Here is a 12921-nt window from a genome sequence, read left to right on the forward strand (position 1 = left end):
GGGCTAGTTTTATGTTACCAATCTTGGCTTTGTAGAAAAGATCCATTTTCAAAAGGAAACACTGTAGCATCCCCCACACCCTGAGCTTTGGTAAAGGAACCACTGTAGCCTTAGCCCCATAGCATGTGCCCCGACAGCATGCTGCTTGGCTGCTCCCCTGCCCGTCTGCTGCTTTTTGAGCTGCCCCTCCACAGATGTCTGCCAGGGTTCCTGGGCCTTGGATGACCCCAGCAGGGGCCTGGCACTGTGGCCCAATGACAGCAGGCACCCAAATAGTGCTCTCTTCGGTCTATAGATGGCCCTACCCCTGCTGGTGACCTTTCACTTGAAAGTAGGGTCACCCCTACCTTTGGTGTGATTAGCCATTGAGAATTTTTCTGGAAGTAGAAACAGTGATTATATTGTTTGACTTCCTGTGTAATGGAAAAATGGATCACGGGTTTAAAACCCAAGCTTGCCACTAGCTGTTGCCTGCTAGTAGCCCTAGTCCCATAAGCCAGAGTCACTGCCTCCTGGCCGTGTTGATTTCTCTCTGTGCATGTGTGCTTTCATGGCTCCTGTGTGACTCTGTATTTTAGTCTTTGTGCTCGTACTGTTTAACCCGCACGGTAGACATGTGTTCTCTATTAAGTCAGTGTGTCACTGTCATCTTCAAGGATCAGACTGCCAAGGACAAGGCCCTGCAGCACATGGCTGCCATGTCATCAGCCCAGATCGTCTCAGCTACCGCCATCCACAACAAGCTGGGACTGCCTGGGATTCCCCGCCCCACCTTCCCAGGGGGCCCGGGGGTAAGTTAGTACCTGAGTGCACAAACGATGGCCACCGTGGGCGTAGCAGCGCAGTGCCCAGGAGGCTCACATGGAGGCTCACATGTTTTAAAGCCTCCTTGGACTGTATAGTAAGTTCAGGGTCAGCCTGCCCAACTTGATGCAACCCTGTCTAAAACTAGGGTGAAAAGGGACTGAGGATGTGGCTCAGTAGAGCACCTGCCTGTCATGAGTGAGGCCCTTAGACAATATCATGGAATAGGTAGATGGGCAGGGAGCTGGGTAGATGATAGATGGATAGATGGATAGGTAGACAGATGAGTAGACAGAATAAAAGATAGATGAAAGATGGTAGGTGGATAGATAAATAGGTGGATGATTGACAGCTGATACATCTGGTTTCACCCCAGAGCCATCTGCAGTAGTCTCAGTTCCATGCCCATTTTATAGGTGACAAGGCTGAGGTTACTCGTTGTGAGGCACCATTAGATGTGACTTGGTCATTTAGATAAGCAGTGGTGTCAGGATTCTACCAAAGGCTTAGGAATGCTCACAGCAAAGACAAGTGTCCTAGTTGCTTCTCCACACTTTGACTTTTTCGTTTCAAGTCTTTGTGTTGCTCCATTGGACCTTGGGAGCTACACAACTGTGGGTTGTGCAGGAAGCCCTTGCAGTACAAACTGCAGTGCTTCCACATTGCCTCTTGGCCTTACGAGAGTTTTCAGGACGCAGTGGCTGAAGGAAGCTCCCTGGGGTAGGCTATGGTCTTGAGCGCTGCACTGACCACATCGGACTCCAGGAATCTGGTGTTCTTCAGCAGATAATTTGAACATGTTACAGTGTGTTTTGATGAGAACTCATAACCCTAAAGCCTTTGCCTTTTGCCTTCCAGTTCTGGCCTGGGATGATACAGACAGGACAGCCAGGATCCTCACAAGAGTAAGTCTTTGAAGGCCCCAGATGACAGAGGCTAGGCGTCCCACCCTGGGGGACATTTTACTGTACCAGGCTTTGTCAGGGATTAAGGGAGAAGAGACAGTCAATCAGAAGTTTGACCCTCCTTATGTCCCCATGTTCCAGGACGTGGAAAGGGACCCACCTTTGAGAGTTAGCAATGGTATAGATTCCTTTCTCCCACCTGCAGTATTAGCAACAACACAGCTAGGCACTTGAATTAGATCTGTTATCCTTCATGACTTTGGCTGCAGCACCAGGGTCTTCCTCATCTGAGAGAGAGTGGTCTCTTTCCATTGTGGATGACCCTGTGATAGGAGTGCCTGATAGAAAATTCCAGAGAGCCCTTGAATCCAAAGAGCAAGCTCAGCCCACGGGAGTCAAGGGAAGCTTGGGGGTAAAACAGAAAGGAATTTTCTTTATATATGTTTGGCCTAGTGGTCTAGAGGCGGGAGACCCTGTCTCATGGCCTCCTTAAACACCCCCCGGCCATGACAGTTGACATCGGTCTGTTCAGGGATGAGAAGTACACTCCATGGGTATCTGCTACACTGTGGGAAGCCAGGCCCACTCCAGTCACACCACATCCTTGAGGGTGTTTGTACTCAACAGCCTGCTGAGTGGCCTCTCCTAAGGAAGTAGAAACTTCCTTTAGGTGGATACAGCTCTGCGTGGCATGGGCATCCCACTGCAGGGAGGGAGGGAGCCAGGCAGAAGGGATGATGGGGAAGTCTACTGCAGGCCAGGGCCAGGCTTGGGCAGTAGCCACCACTGCATCCCGTAAATTTGACTCTTGCTAACCATTTTTTCCCCCAGCGTCAAGCCCTTTGTGCAGCAGGCCTACCCCATCCAGCCAGCAGTCACAGCCCCCATTCCAGGTGAGTCTTCCTGCTTCTGGGATGAGGGGTGAGGGGCAGTGGGGCCTCTTTTGTCCCAGTGCAGTGATACAGGTCTTAGTCAGCAGCTGCCTCTCTTCTTTTCCCTAAGGGAGGTCTCTCATCATCAGGCCCTGGGTTTCTTTACTCAAGAGTTCCTTCTCCTGGGGCCTAGAGAGATGGCTCAGTGCTCAGGAGCTGGGATTGCCACTGTGGAGGACCTGGGTTTGTTTCCTGGTACCAACATGGGAATGTTATAAACATTTCTTAATCCAGTTCCAGGGAATATAGTCTATGCTCTTTTCTTACCTGCAAGCATCAGGCATGCACATGGTGCACGTACATATATGCAGGCATACTTAGATGATCAAAGTAAGTAAATAAAAACAGATTTTAAGGGGTTGGGGATTTAGCTCAGTGGTAGAGCGCTTACCTAGCAAGCGCAAGGCCCTGGGTTCGGTCCTCAGCTCCAAAAAAAAAAAAAAAAAAAAAAAAAAAAAGATTTTAAAAAACCCCTTTCTTCTAAGAGCTCTTTCTGTGGGACTGTCAGGAAACAGGAAGCCTGACCACTTTCACTTACGACGCTGGGCCCCACTTAGAAGGGGAAGTTGTTGTGGTCAGAAGCTGCCAAATCATGTCACTGAGTCAGGCACAGATTACTTAAGCTTTCTTTTTTTTTTTTAAGATTTATTTATTTATTTTATGTATGTGAGTACACTGTAGCTGTCTTCAGACACCAGAAGAGAGCATCAGATCTCATTACAGATGGTTGTGAGCCACCATGTGGTTGCTGGGATTTGAACTCAGGACCTCTGGAAGAGCAGTCAGTGCTCTTAACCACTGAGCCATCTCTCCAGCCCTACTTAAGCTTTCTTAGGTAGTGAAGTTCAGTTCCCTGTTGGTTCCCTCCTGTAAGAGAGGGCTTACATGCAAGCTCATAGCAGAAAGTGAATCTGAATGACCCATCTGGTTCTCCTTCTCCTGAGCCCCCTCTCTCAGGGAACGTTCGATAGTGCTGGTGAGCATGGTCTTGAGATAGAAGATGAGCCAATACAAGCAGTGTACTCTGGGTCCTGGCTTCACAGGATGCCTTCACAAACCTTTCCCTGGATGTTTCCACCATTCTTAGCTTGCTCCCCAGCCAGTCCCCTTTACCCAGGATTAGCTGTCAATATTGGTTGCTGTGGCAAAATACCTATACAAGCAAGCAGAGAGAGGAATGGTTTGTTTGGGTTCGTATAGTTTGAGGGTATAGTCCCGTCATGGCAGTGACATCATAGAGGGAGGAGTGTCCCATCATGTCCACTGGAGGAAGCAGAGTGAATGCTGATGCTCAGCTCTCTTTCTGTTCTTCGCTGTTCAAGACCCTAGCTGTGTGATGGTGCTGTGCACACTTAGGGAGGGTCTTTCCTCTGCTTCAGTTAAACTTCACAGATGCTTCTCCATGGTGATTCCACATTTAATCGAAACAACAACAGACCTGAATCATCACATTGTCCCCTGCCACAGCTCCTCTTGAAGCTTACCTGAGGCTGGCTTCATGATGCACTTCATGCAGTCTGCTTAGCTGTCACTATCTGCAAAAGCCCCAGCTAGAGTGTCACCCAGCCTGAGTGCCAGCAGTGGAAGGATGTGTCCTTCCCTTCTTGGTCCTCTGTGTTCAGAATTCTGCCCCATGGAGGTCTGGAGGGAGGTGCAGGTTGACTTGTGTAAAGGTGACAATTGTTATTTCAGGGTTTGAGCCTGCATCAGCCCCAGCTCCCTCAGTTCCTGCCTGGCAGGGCCGATCCATTGGCACAACCAAGCTTCGCCTGGTGGAATTCTCAGCTTTCCTTGAGCAGCAGAGAGACCCAGACTCGGTGAGTGTACTTAGAGGGGTGTGGCTAGCAGGAAATGCTTCCATGCCTGCTCATGTCTTCACCCTGTGCTCTGTCCCTTACTGACCCCTTCCCTTACACATGTGTGAAATGTCCTGTGTAAAAGCATACGGAGCCACCAGGCCACACTTCCTCACCCAGGGAGAAGGAGGCTGTTGGCAGGTATCTTCTCATATCTTCCAATATGAGAGGTCAGTGTTTATTGCCGTGTAGACCACAAGCTCCAGGGGGTACCTTGGCTGGAGGGCAGGCCTCACCAGGCTTGTATCATAAAATTTAGCAACAGGGAGTACATATTGAGCCTTGTGTGGCTGATGGGATATAAAGTATCTGTACAGTTAGAAGTGTGAACCCTGAATTAGTATCTTCTTTAGTCACATAGTTATATCTTCTGGGTTAAACATTCATCCTAAAAGGCTAAAGGCTAAACAACCAATCATATTATCTGGTATTTCTAAGCCCCACCCACACCCCACACCCCACACCCCAAAAAAGTGAAAAACGCAATTATCTTCTCAGAAGTAATGTTGGTGCTTTGATAGCTACTGTAGACTGCAGCGCCTTGTCATGTTGTAAATACCAGAAACACAGGCATCTGGACTCTGTCTGTCATTTTCTTCTTTTCCTTCCCCGCCCACTCCATCTTGTACGCATCATCCCATGCATATGTGAGCCTCCTTTCTTCCTCGCCCCCCATAAGCTTGTACCCTTTGTTCGCGCCCACTCCTTGGCTCTGAGTGTGAGGGTTGCATCTGTGTGTGGGTGAGCCCCAGGCAGCAATTGAAACAATCATGAGTTAGTGTTTGGGATCCTCACCAACTCCTTTCTCCACACTCTGTATCTCCCAGCACTGACCTCTTCGGGGGACATGTTAGGTTTGTGGGTCTTGCTATCATCTGTTTTCTAGAGAAAGAACCAGAGGCTGGCCATGGTGGCACACACAGAGGCAGGTGGATGTCTGAGTTTGAGGCTAGCCTGGTCTATATAGTGAGTTCTAGGGCAGCCAGGACTATATAGTGAGACCCTATGGGAGAGAAGTAAGAGAGGGCGGAGAGGAAGGTGCACAGAGATGAGCACACAGTTTGTCATACCTGCATGTACTAGTCACTCTAATGGTGAGCCTTAGAGGTGACCTTCCAAGCTTCTGCTTGACTGGGTGCAGAGGTGCCCAAGGTTAGGCAGTGTACCACATGTTACCACTGTACACCGAGAGCTCGTATGGGGGCCTCTGATATATCCACCTGTTACTCTGAGGGCTGTCAGAAAACAGGGCTGCGATGACGTAAAGTAGACACAAAAACTGGGGCTCTTGAGACCGGCGCAAGGTTGAGGCTGCCTGGTGTGCTCTTCTCCAGTGCAGGAAGCCACCCAGGAAGAATGGCCTGCTGGGCTAATGGTCCACACAGGTGGGAGCACTTTGATGACATAGGTCACCTCCTTGTAGTGTCTGCTTGGAGACTGGACTGGCCTTCCCCCTGTGTCTGTGTTTGTTTCAGAGTGCTTTGCCATTGAGTCCATCATTTGTCTCTTTCAGATAGGTTCCGTTTTCCTCATTTTGCAGAGGAGGAAACAGGTCAGGCACATTTGGTGACTTACGGTATGTAGTTAGCAAACAGAAGGACCAGACTACACTTTTCTGAAGTGTTCTCTCATCACACCCATGCTGAAGGCCCTCTGAACTGCATGCATGGCCCTCGATAGTCCCCGATGAGCCTGGCTCTCGCCCTGTGCCCAATTGCTGATGTTTGAAATATGCCTTATGACCACGGCCCCTCAGTGTGGGTGGAACATTCTAGAAGCTTCAGATGCTCAATTCCCCTAGAGCCTACACAGGCCCTCCCCTTCATTTAAATCAGAGATTATGTACATATAAGTGGTTTTATACTTCACTGTTCAGGAAATGTAGATGGTACCGTTCCATAGACTGAGCTCCCAAACTGAATAAAAAAGTACACTGAGGGCCAACTAAGCGTAGTCTGCCAGGGCCTACTAAGTGCCGATGTAAAATTACTCCTTTTCCTCACAATTGAACGTTGCTTGCTCTTCATGTACTGCTCCTGTAGAGAACTCACCCATCCTCAACTCTTCTGTGCCCTCTTCTGGCCCTCAAAGGCACGTGTACGGAAAGAGACATCACACAGAAACATAGTGAAAACTAAAATCTTTACAAATGGAAGTTACTTGATCTTAGTTTAAAATGTCCACCTTTTCAAGGCTAGAAATGTAGCTTAGTTGGAGAGCGCTTATTTAGTATGTACATGCAAGGCCCTGGATTCTACCCACAGCATCTTAACACCAAGACAGTATAGTTTCAGACCATGAAAATACTTTCTAATGTATCTTGATTATTTTTGACTTGGGGTATAATGTTTAATAATTTCACCCACTGAAATCATAATTTTGTGTTCCCTACTCTTTCATTTCTTTGCACACCCACTTTGCAGTTAAGTGTGTGCAGATGAGTATACAGGGACAGGCTCAGTTGGTAGCGTGCTTGCCTAGCGTGCGTGGAGCCTTGGGTTTGATTGCCAGCACCATGTTACCTGAGTGTGATGGTGTGTGTCTATATCCCAGCATTTGGGAGATAGAGACAGGAGGATCAGGACTTTACTGTCATTCTGTGGATCCATCAGGAATTGTAAGCCACCTCGAGTAGCATGTGTAGAAGCTGAGAATTGTGTACCTTTGATTTAGTGAAAGCATGAAGGCCCTACGTATGCTTTTTGTTCTGAGAAAAGTGGTAATTGACACGTTGAAGTAAAAGGGAATTATCCAAGTTATTTAAAGCATCTGACAGCATCTCAAGCACCAGCCTTTGCAATGACCTCACAAGGCAAACGCCCTGTGCTGTCCCATGATAGGCCCGAGTGCTGCTTCAGAATTAAGATTAGGCTGAAATATTTGAAACATGTGGATGATTTCTTTGGTTCTTGAGACTTTCAGTGACATTAACTTCATTGCATTTTTGTTCTAAGATAGAAACATTAAGGTCATCTAAAATACTCTATTGGTATATTTTAAAAACGTTTGGAAATAGTTAAAATTCAATGTGAAACCATTAAACACATTAATTTGATAAGGAAACCAGCAAAGTGGCCAATAATTCAAGGACCATAACCAAATTAAATGTTGCAGTTGGAGTCTCCAGGTCTTTGCTCCATGCCAACTTGCAGGTGTGTGTTTTCCGTTTCTCTGCAGCAGTGTGGGCTCACTTACATCACAGGGAGGTGAGCCATGCAGGCTCGAGATGGCGCTAAGCTGAAGGATACTCTCTGCTCTCACAGAGCGCTGGTGCTAACTTCACAGCACTATATCCGGTGGCTCACCAGGGCTCTGCACCTGTGCTCCTCTGTACATCCTACACACAGACACACGTGCACATATGTAATTGAAATAAAATAATCTTGAAGAATATTCACAGGAGGAGAACTTCCGCTCTCACTAGAGCAAAACAGAAACAAAGCAGCCAGGCACAGTGTTGGTGAACTAGTTTATACTCTGTAGCTCGCCACTGAAATAGGTCACTACCTCTTCCTGGATAAGAGGCTTGACCGGATTCTGTCTCCTAGGCTGCTTTGAACCCTGGTCTTGTGTACTGTGATTGCTTGGCTGCCTAAGAGAATGGAACCTAGCCTGCCTCCCTGGTACAGGGCTGCACATTCAGTACCAGCCTTGTGTGAGACCCTGCTGGCTCACCTCGGGACTTCTCAGGTTTGTCAGTCATGCACAGTGCTACTTTAATGAGCAGTTATGACCAGTGCCTCTTAAAGCTTCCCTGTGTGCCCACACTGTGTGTTAGCTTACTTAATCCTTATGAAGTAGTTTGTCTAATGTTAGGTTGCCATCTGATACTAGAAATGGGATTCATATCCAGGTCAGATGAATCTTGAGTCCTGAGATTGTGACCAGAAGGCTGTCTGGTCCATTTATGTCTGAGGAATTGTGTCTGTGGCCGAAGGCTGTGAGGCTCTAATGGAAGAATAATGGGTGGGTGCACGCCCCCTGCTGGCATCGGGTCCTGTGTGCAGCAGATGGCAGCACTTCCCCAAGTTGGTAGTTGTTTGTGTTGGTAGAAAACCAGCAAGGCAGTCCCTCTGTTACCTTTGGCTCCACTAAAAGCTGAGAGAAAAACAGCAGAGGGTGAAGAAAAGAAGGAAGAACCTAAAAAACAAAGACTGTTTTAGAAATGGTTGTGGATGCTTGAAAATACACTTTCTACATGGTTTCACAGTTGTGCTTCATGGGGCTTAAGAAGTGTAGTCTCCTGCTCGTAGCCAGGTAATTTAAAGGGCCAGTCCTGCAATCGGGGCCAGTGTCTTGAGAGAGTGTTTGGCAGTTGCTTCTTTGTATAAACAAAATCTCAGAGTAGGAAAGCTGTGCGTTGTATCCTGTGTGCCTGGTAAAGCTTGGATAGTTCCTCAGTCCCTGCCCCATCTTGGTCCTGGGACAAGGAAGGTTCCTTTAGTTGAGCATTGCCCTCTACTCACCCACAGCACAACCCCTCCCTGTCAGTCTTTCCCTGGCCTCGGGTTCTGTGTTTCATGTCTACTGTGGTCTGAGTGCTGGAATGACCAGGAGCCGAGATCAGGAAAGGGGAGTGTGCAGGGTTGCTTAAGTGACGGCTGTATTAGGGAAGGGGACACGGGGAGAGGAGATGGCTGACACATGGTCCAGCCCTCTCAGATGTGTCACTGGAGTACCCTTGACCAGGTCAGGCCCTCCTGAGTTTGCCTTTTGTGTACCTGTGTGGTAGTCATCACCAGTCCTTCCTTGGACACACCATCAACACTGTGCTAGGCATTTTGTCCCCAAAGTGTGAGCCTTCCAGGAGAAAGGCTTGGTGATACCAGTCCCTTTGTGGATGGAGAGAGGAACCAGTGTTCCAGCATTCTGTGAAGCCGAGAAACAAAGAATGTCCTCACCTGAACTCCTCTGCCTCACTCTAATGACGTATTGCATGCAAAGATAGGGTTCCTTGACTTCTTATCGCTGTGTGAGCCTGTCTCCAGGCTTGGTGTAGGGTCTCTGAATAACTGACTATCTCAGTTACACTTTGGTGCTGTCTTTAGGTAAATCAAACAATGCCAAAATGTTTTTTGAACTGGTCTTAAAAATGAGATCATGGGAAATAGGACCAGATGGTGGGTAGTGAGGACAAAACCTTGGGGATTAGGCTGCTGCAAGAGAGAGCAGGTACCTGGAATGGCTGAGCATACCGATGAAATGCAGAAGAGCATTGAGCAGGAGAGGAAGCTCCTAATGCAGTTTCCTGTCAGCCTCAAACTAAGCAAGATGTTGGCATTGGTGTTGGGACCCAGCCTTAGAGAGCTTAGGTAGCATTGAAGCAATTCATACGTGGATGAAAGGGTGCTCTGTTTGAACTCTGAATCAAAAGCCAATGGCTTGAGGCACTTTAGGGAAAGTCCAAGCAATCAATTACTAATAACTAGGAGGTCGCTACATGGACAAGTGTCCTCCCACAGAGTTTTTTTCAGTGAGAGGATAGACAGCTCACAGATGATCGTATGGGTACAGGGGGAGGAGAGTTCAGACACTTGGGTTCTGTAGATGGGAGAACTGCTGAAGCGTGCCTAGGCTGGGGAGCTTGCAGAGCCTGGATTCTGCTCCTCATCTCTCTGTGAGTCTGGAGCTGGGGCCCTGGGCTGTGGTGTGAGTCATCAGTCCTCCTTGCCTAAGGGAGCCCGAGTTCTCTGAGGAGACTGACCACTGACCCAGCTCTTACCAATGTTCCACAGATGTACCATCAGATAACCTGACTCCTTCCAGTAAAGTGCTTGGGCCAGCATAGGCCCAAAGATGATTTAATTTTCTTATCTTTATAGCTCCTTTCAAAAGCTTAAATTCCCAGATCCTGTAGAATTCCTTTGTCAGACCGCAGTTCTGACGTTGGTTGGTTTGGGAAATGTCATCAGAACAAGTAAAAGGAAATGAGCATCTAGGAGTCTTTGTGTGAGAGGAGGGTGGAGGGTTGAGGGTGAGGATGGGGCCCCGGGCTGGATTTCTAGATTTCTAACTATCCTTGCGTCTGGCCTGGGTGATTGGGACAAGGTACTGTGTCAGCTGAAGCTTCCGGGCCCAGACTGTGTAGAGGCTGCTAGGGCACTTACTGTCTCACTGAGGGGTCTGGCCAGCTGGGCAGGTCTCTTTCAGACTCTGTTGCATCTCTCTCTTTCACTTGACCTTTACATTGACCCCTGGATGAGACCCAGCCATAGGTGTCATTTTTGTGTTCAGATGACACAGCGTGGAATGATGAGCAACATGTGTCATGTGGCACAGCTCGCACATAGATCCCTACCTGTGCATTCTTAATATCCTTAACACAAACTGCATCATCCCAAAGCACATCTAGCCCTCCAGACCTTGGGGGTGCGGGGCAGGGGTGCTGCAGCTTGGATGGATGGTCGGCTGGGTCTGGGTGGGTGTCTCTTCCAGGAGGACCTGAGAGATGGGGTATCATCCAAGGCTCTGCATGATGGCCTGGCGTGGTGTGGTCCCTCAGCTCACACTACACTGGATGATGCGAAGTTGTCCCACACCAGCACAGTTTCCCATGGCTGCAGTCTGTCCTCTGGGTGGTTTATATTTTCTGAGCTGCTCTGGGAACTCACCCTCTTTCTTCATTAGCCTGTGGGGAAGAAGCAATTGAAAGCATCTGGAAATGCAGGTTTTATAGGCATTTCACAGAGGCCCAGCCAGGCTCCATCTGCTTTTCTTGGCCGGTCACCCCCCTCCCCCACCATGCGCTTGCCTTCCCGGTGAGTACCCTTCGTTTCAGCCTTTGCATCTCTTCAGCTACACTGGGTGGAAATAGGAAGCAGGAGGTATCACATCCCGAAACTACAAGGGACATAGCCTGCTGGAAACTCCTGGTTCACCTTCTCTCTGGCAGCCCCATAGACACCCATGCAATCCCCCATCCTCTCCTGGCTGAATCTGCAAGTCACTTTCTTGGCTTGACTCCATTCCCACTCCTGCCATCAAAGGCTGCCCAGGCCACCCTGAGGGTGCCTGGACAGACAGTCCGGGCTGGAGCGTGACAGGAAGCAAATGCAGGTGATTTGTCCTCATTCTGATTCAGCTTAGACGTTAGTATCCTTCGACATGAGTTATTTGTCTTGGTTTCTTTAAATTCCTAAGTGGATTATAATTTTTCTCTTGGTATTATTTGACAGCAGTCATTTTTCAAGGTTTTACTAAGTTCTTCAAATACTTGAAATTTTTAGGAGAAGTTTAGGAAAAGATTGCCACCTGCAGGTGGTATGGTGTAGTGCAGCTCTCACTTCTATCCCAGGGCTCAGAGGGTTATTTGTAAGGTCTCCCCTCCCCACCCCTCCCCTCCCCTTCCCTCACCTCCCCATCTTTCTCCTCCCTCCTTTTCTTTTCTATTACTTCTTTCAAAAATGAAGCAGCCACATCAAATTCCCTAAGCAAGATAGATTATCAGTCCTATTGGGGAAAGGAAAAAGGTTGAGGAGAGAGAGGAAAGCAGTGAAGCCCCAGTAGCCACTGCGATCTACGTCCCTCTTTGTCTCCAATTGAGTATACCCCAGCTGTTCCATCTCATTTTGGAGGACAGACCTCTTTTGCTTCCTTTTCTAAAGGAGTCTCCAGGGATGGAGTCTGCTATCTGAAGGGAAACTCAGAGCCCACCTCAGCTCCAGTAGTGATAATGAGTGACCTCATGACAGTGGGAATCACCCTGATGAGCCTGGAGCTTCCCACCCTCCATTTCTGGTTTAAGCCGTCTTTCCATTTCCTTGTTGTTTAAGGGACCACACTGATTATCTCTGCTGAAGCAGGGGACCGTCACAACTATGGAATGAAGAGTATTCATGACGGACTCTTGGACAGGCCCGGGTTGATAATGCAGCTTCCATGCGTTCTCTCACTAATCCCCGGATGCTCATGCAGGGCAGCAACCTCCTTAGAATGGAGGCAGCTAGGATAGAGTGGCTGAAAGCCCCAGCCGGAAGTTTCTAGAAAGTGGATGGAGTCGGCAGCAAATCCAGACCGAGATCTCAGCCAACTAACTCTAGGTCCAGGTCTCGATGGTTTCCATAGGCATCGAAGGGCAAATGGAACATGGACTGGAAGACGGAAACCTTGCTTCCGCGAGGGGGACTGTCCACCCTTCATTCACCCTTTCAGGCTCTTCGTGACCGTGAAGACAGACTAGGGTCACAGCGGTAGAAAGTGGAGCTGAGAAACTCCTCAGATCCCAAGTGGTCTGCCTGTTCTGGAAATCTCACATGCACACAGGAGAGCTCGATGGGGTGACCCAGCCGGGAAGCTTGGAGCCAGTGCATAACAGACGTCCTGAAAACCACGCTTCTCTTTCCTTTTGCTTTGTCCCCTCCTCATCCCACCTGTCATGTTGCATGGCTGTTTTGCAAGGACTATTTATTTAAGCTAAGGCAGATT

The 12921-nt window shown here is 48.6% G+C and overlaps 1 protein-coding gene across 10 annotated transcripts in view; it reads left to right on the forward strand.

Annotated features, from left to right (window-relative positions):
• Window positions 1-12921, forward strand: part of Tead1 (TEA domain transcription factor 1) — a 217948-nt gene that overhangs the window by 170714 nt on the left and 34313 nt on the right. For all 10 annotated transcript variants that reach the window (NM_001198589.2, XM_063267472.1, XM_063267482.1 and 7 more), the window contains 4 exons: window positions 657-791; window positions 1663-1709; window positions 2541-2602; window positions 4334-4458. In NM_001198589.2, the coding sequence (NP_001185518.1) occupies window positions 657-791; window positions 1663-1709; window positions 2541-2602; window positions 4334-4458 (369 nt within the window). The remainder of the gene's footprint in view (window positions 1-656; window positions 792-1662; window positions 1710-2540; window positions 2603-4333; window positions 4459-12921) is intronic.

The sequence above is a fragment of the Rattus norvegicus genome, chromosome 1 (genome assembly GCF_036323735.1).
Source record: "Rattus norvegicus strain BN/NHsdMcwi chromosome 1, GRCr8, whole genome shotgun sequence".
Classification (NCBI taxonomy): domain Eukaryota; kingdom Metazoa; phylum Chordata; class Mammalia; order Rodentia; family Muridae; genus Rattus; species Rattus norvegicus.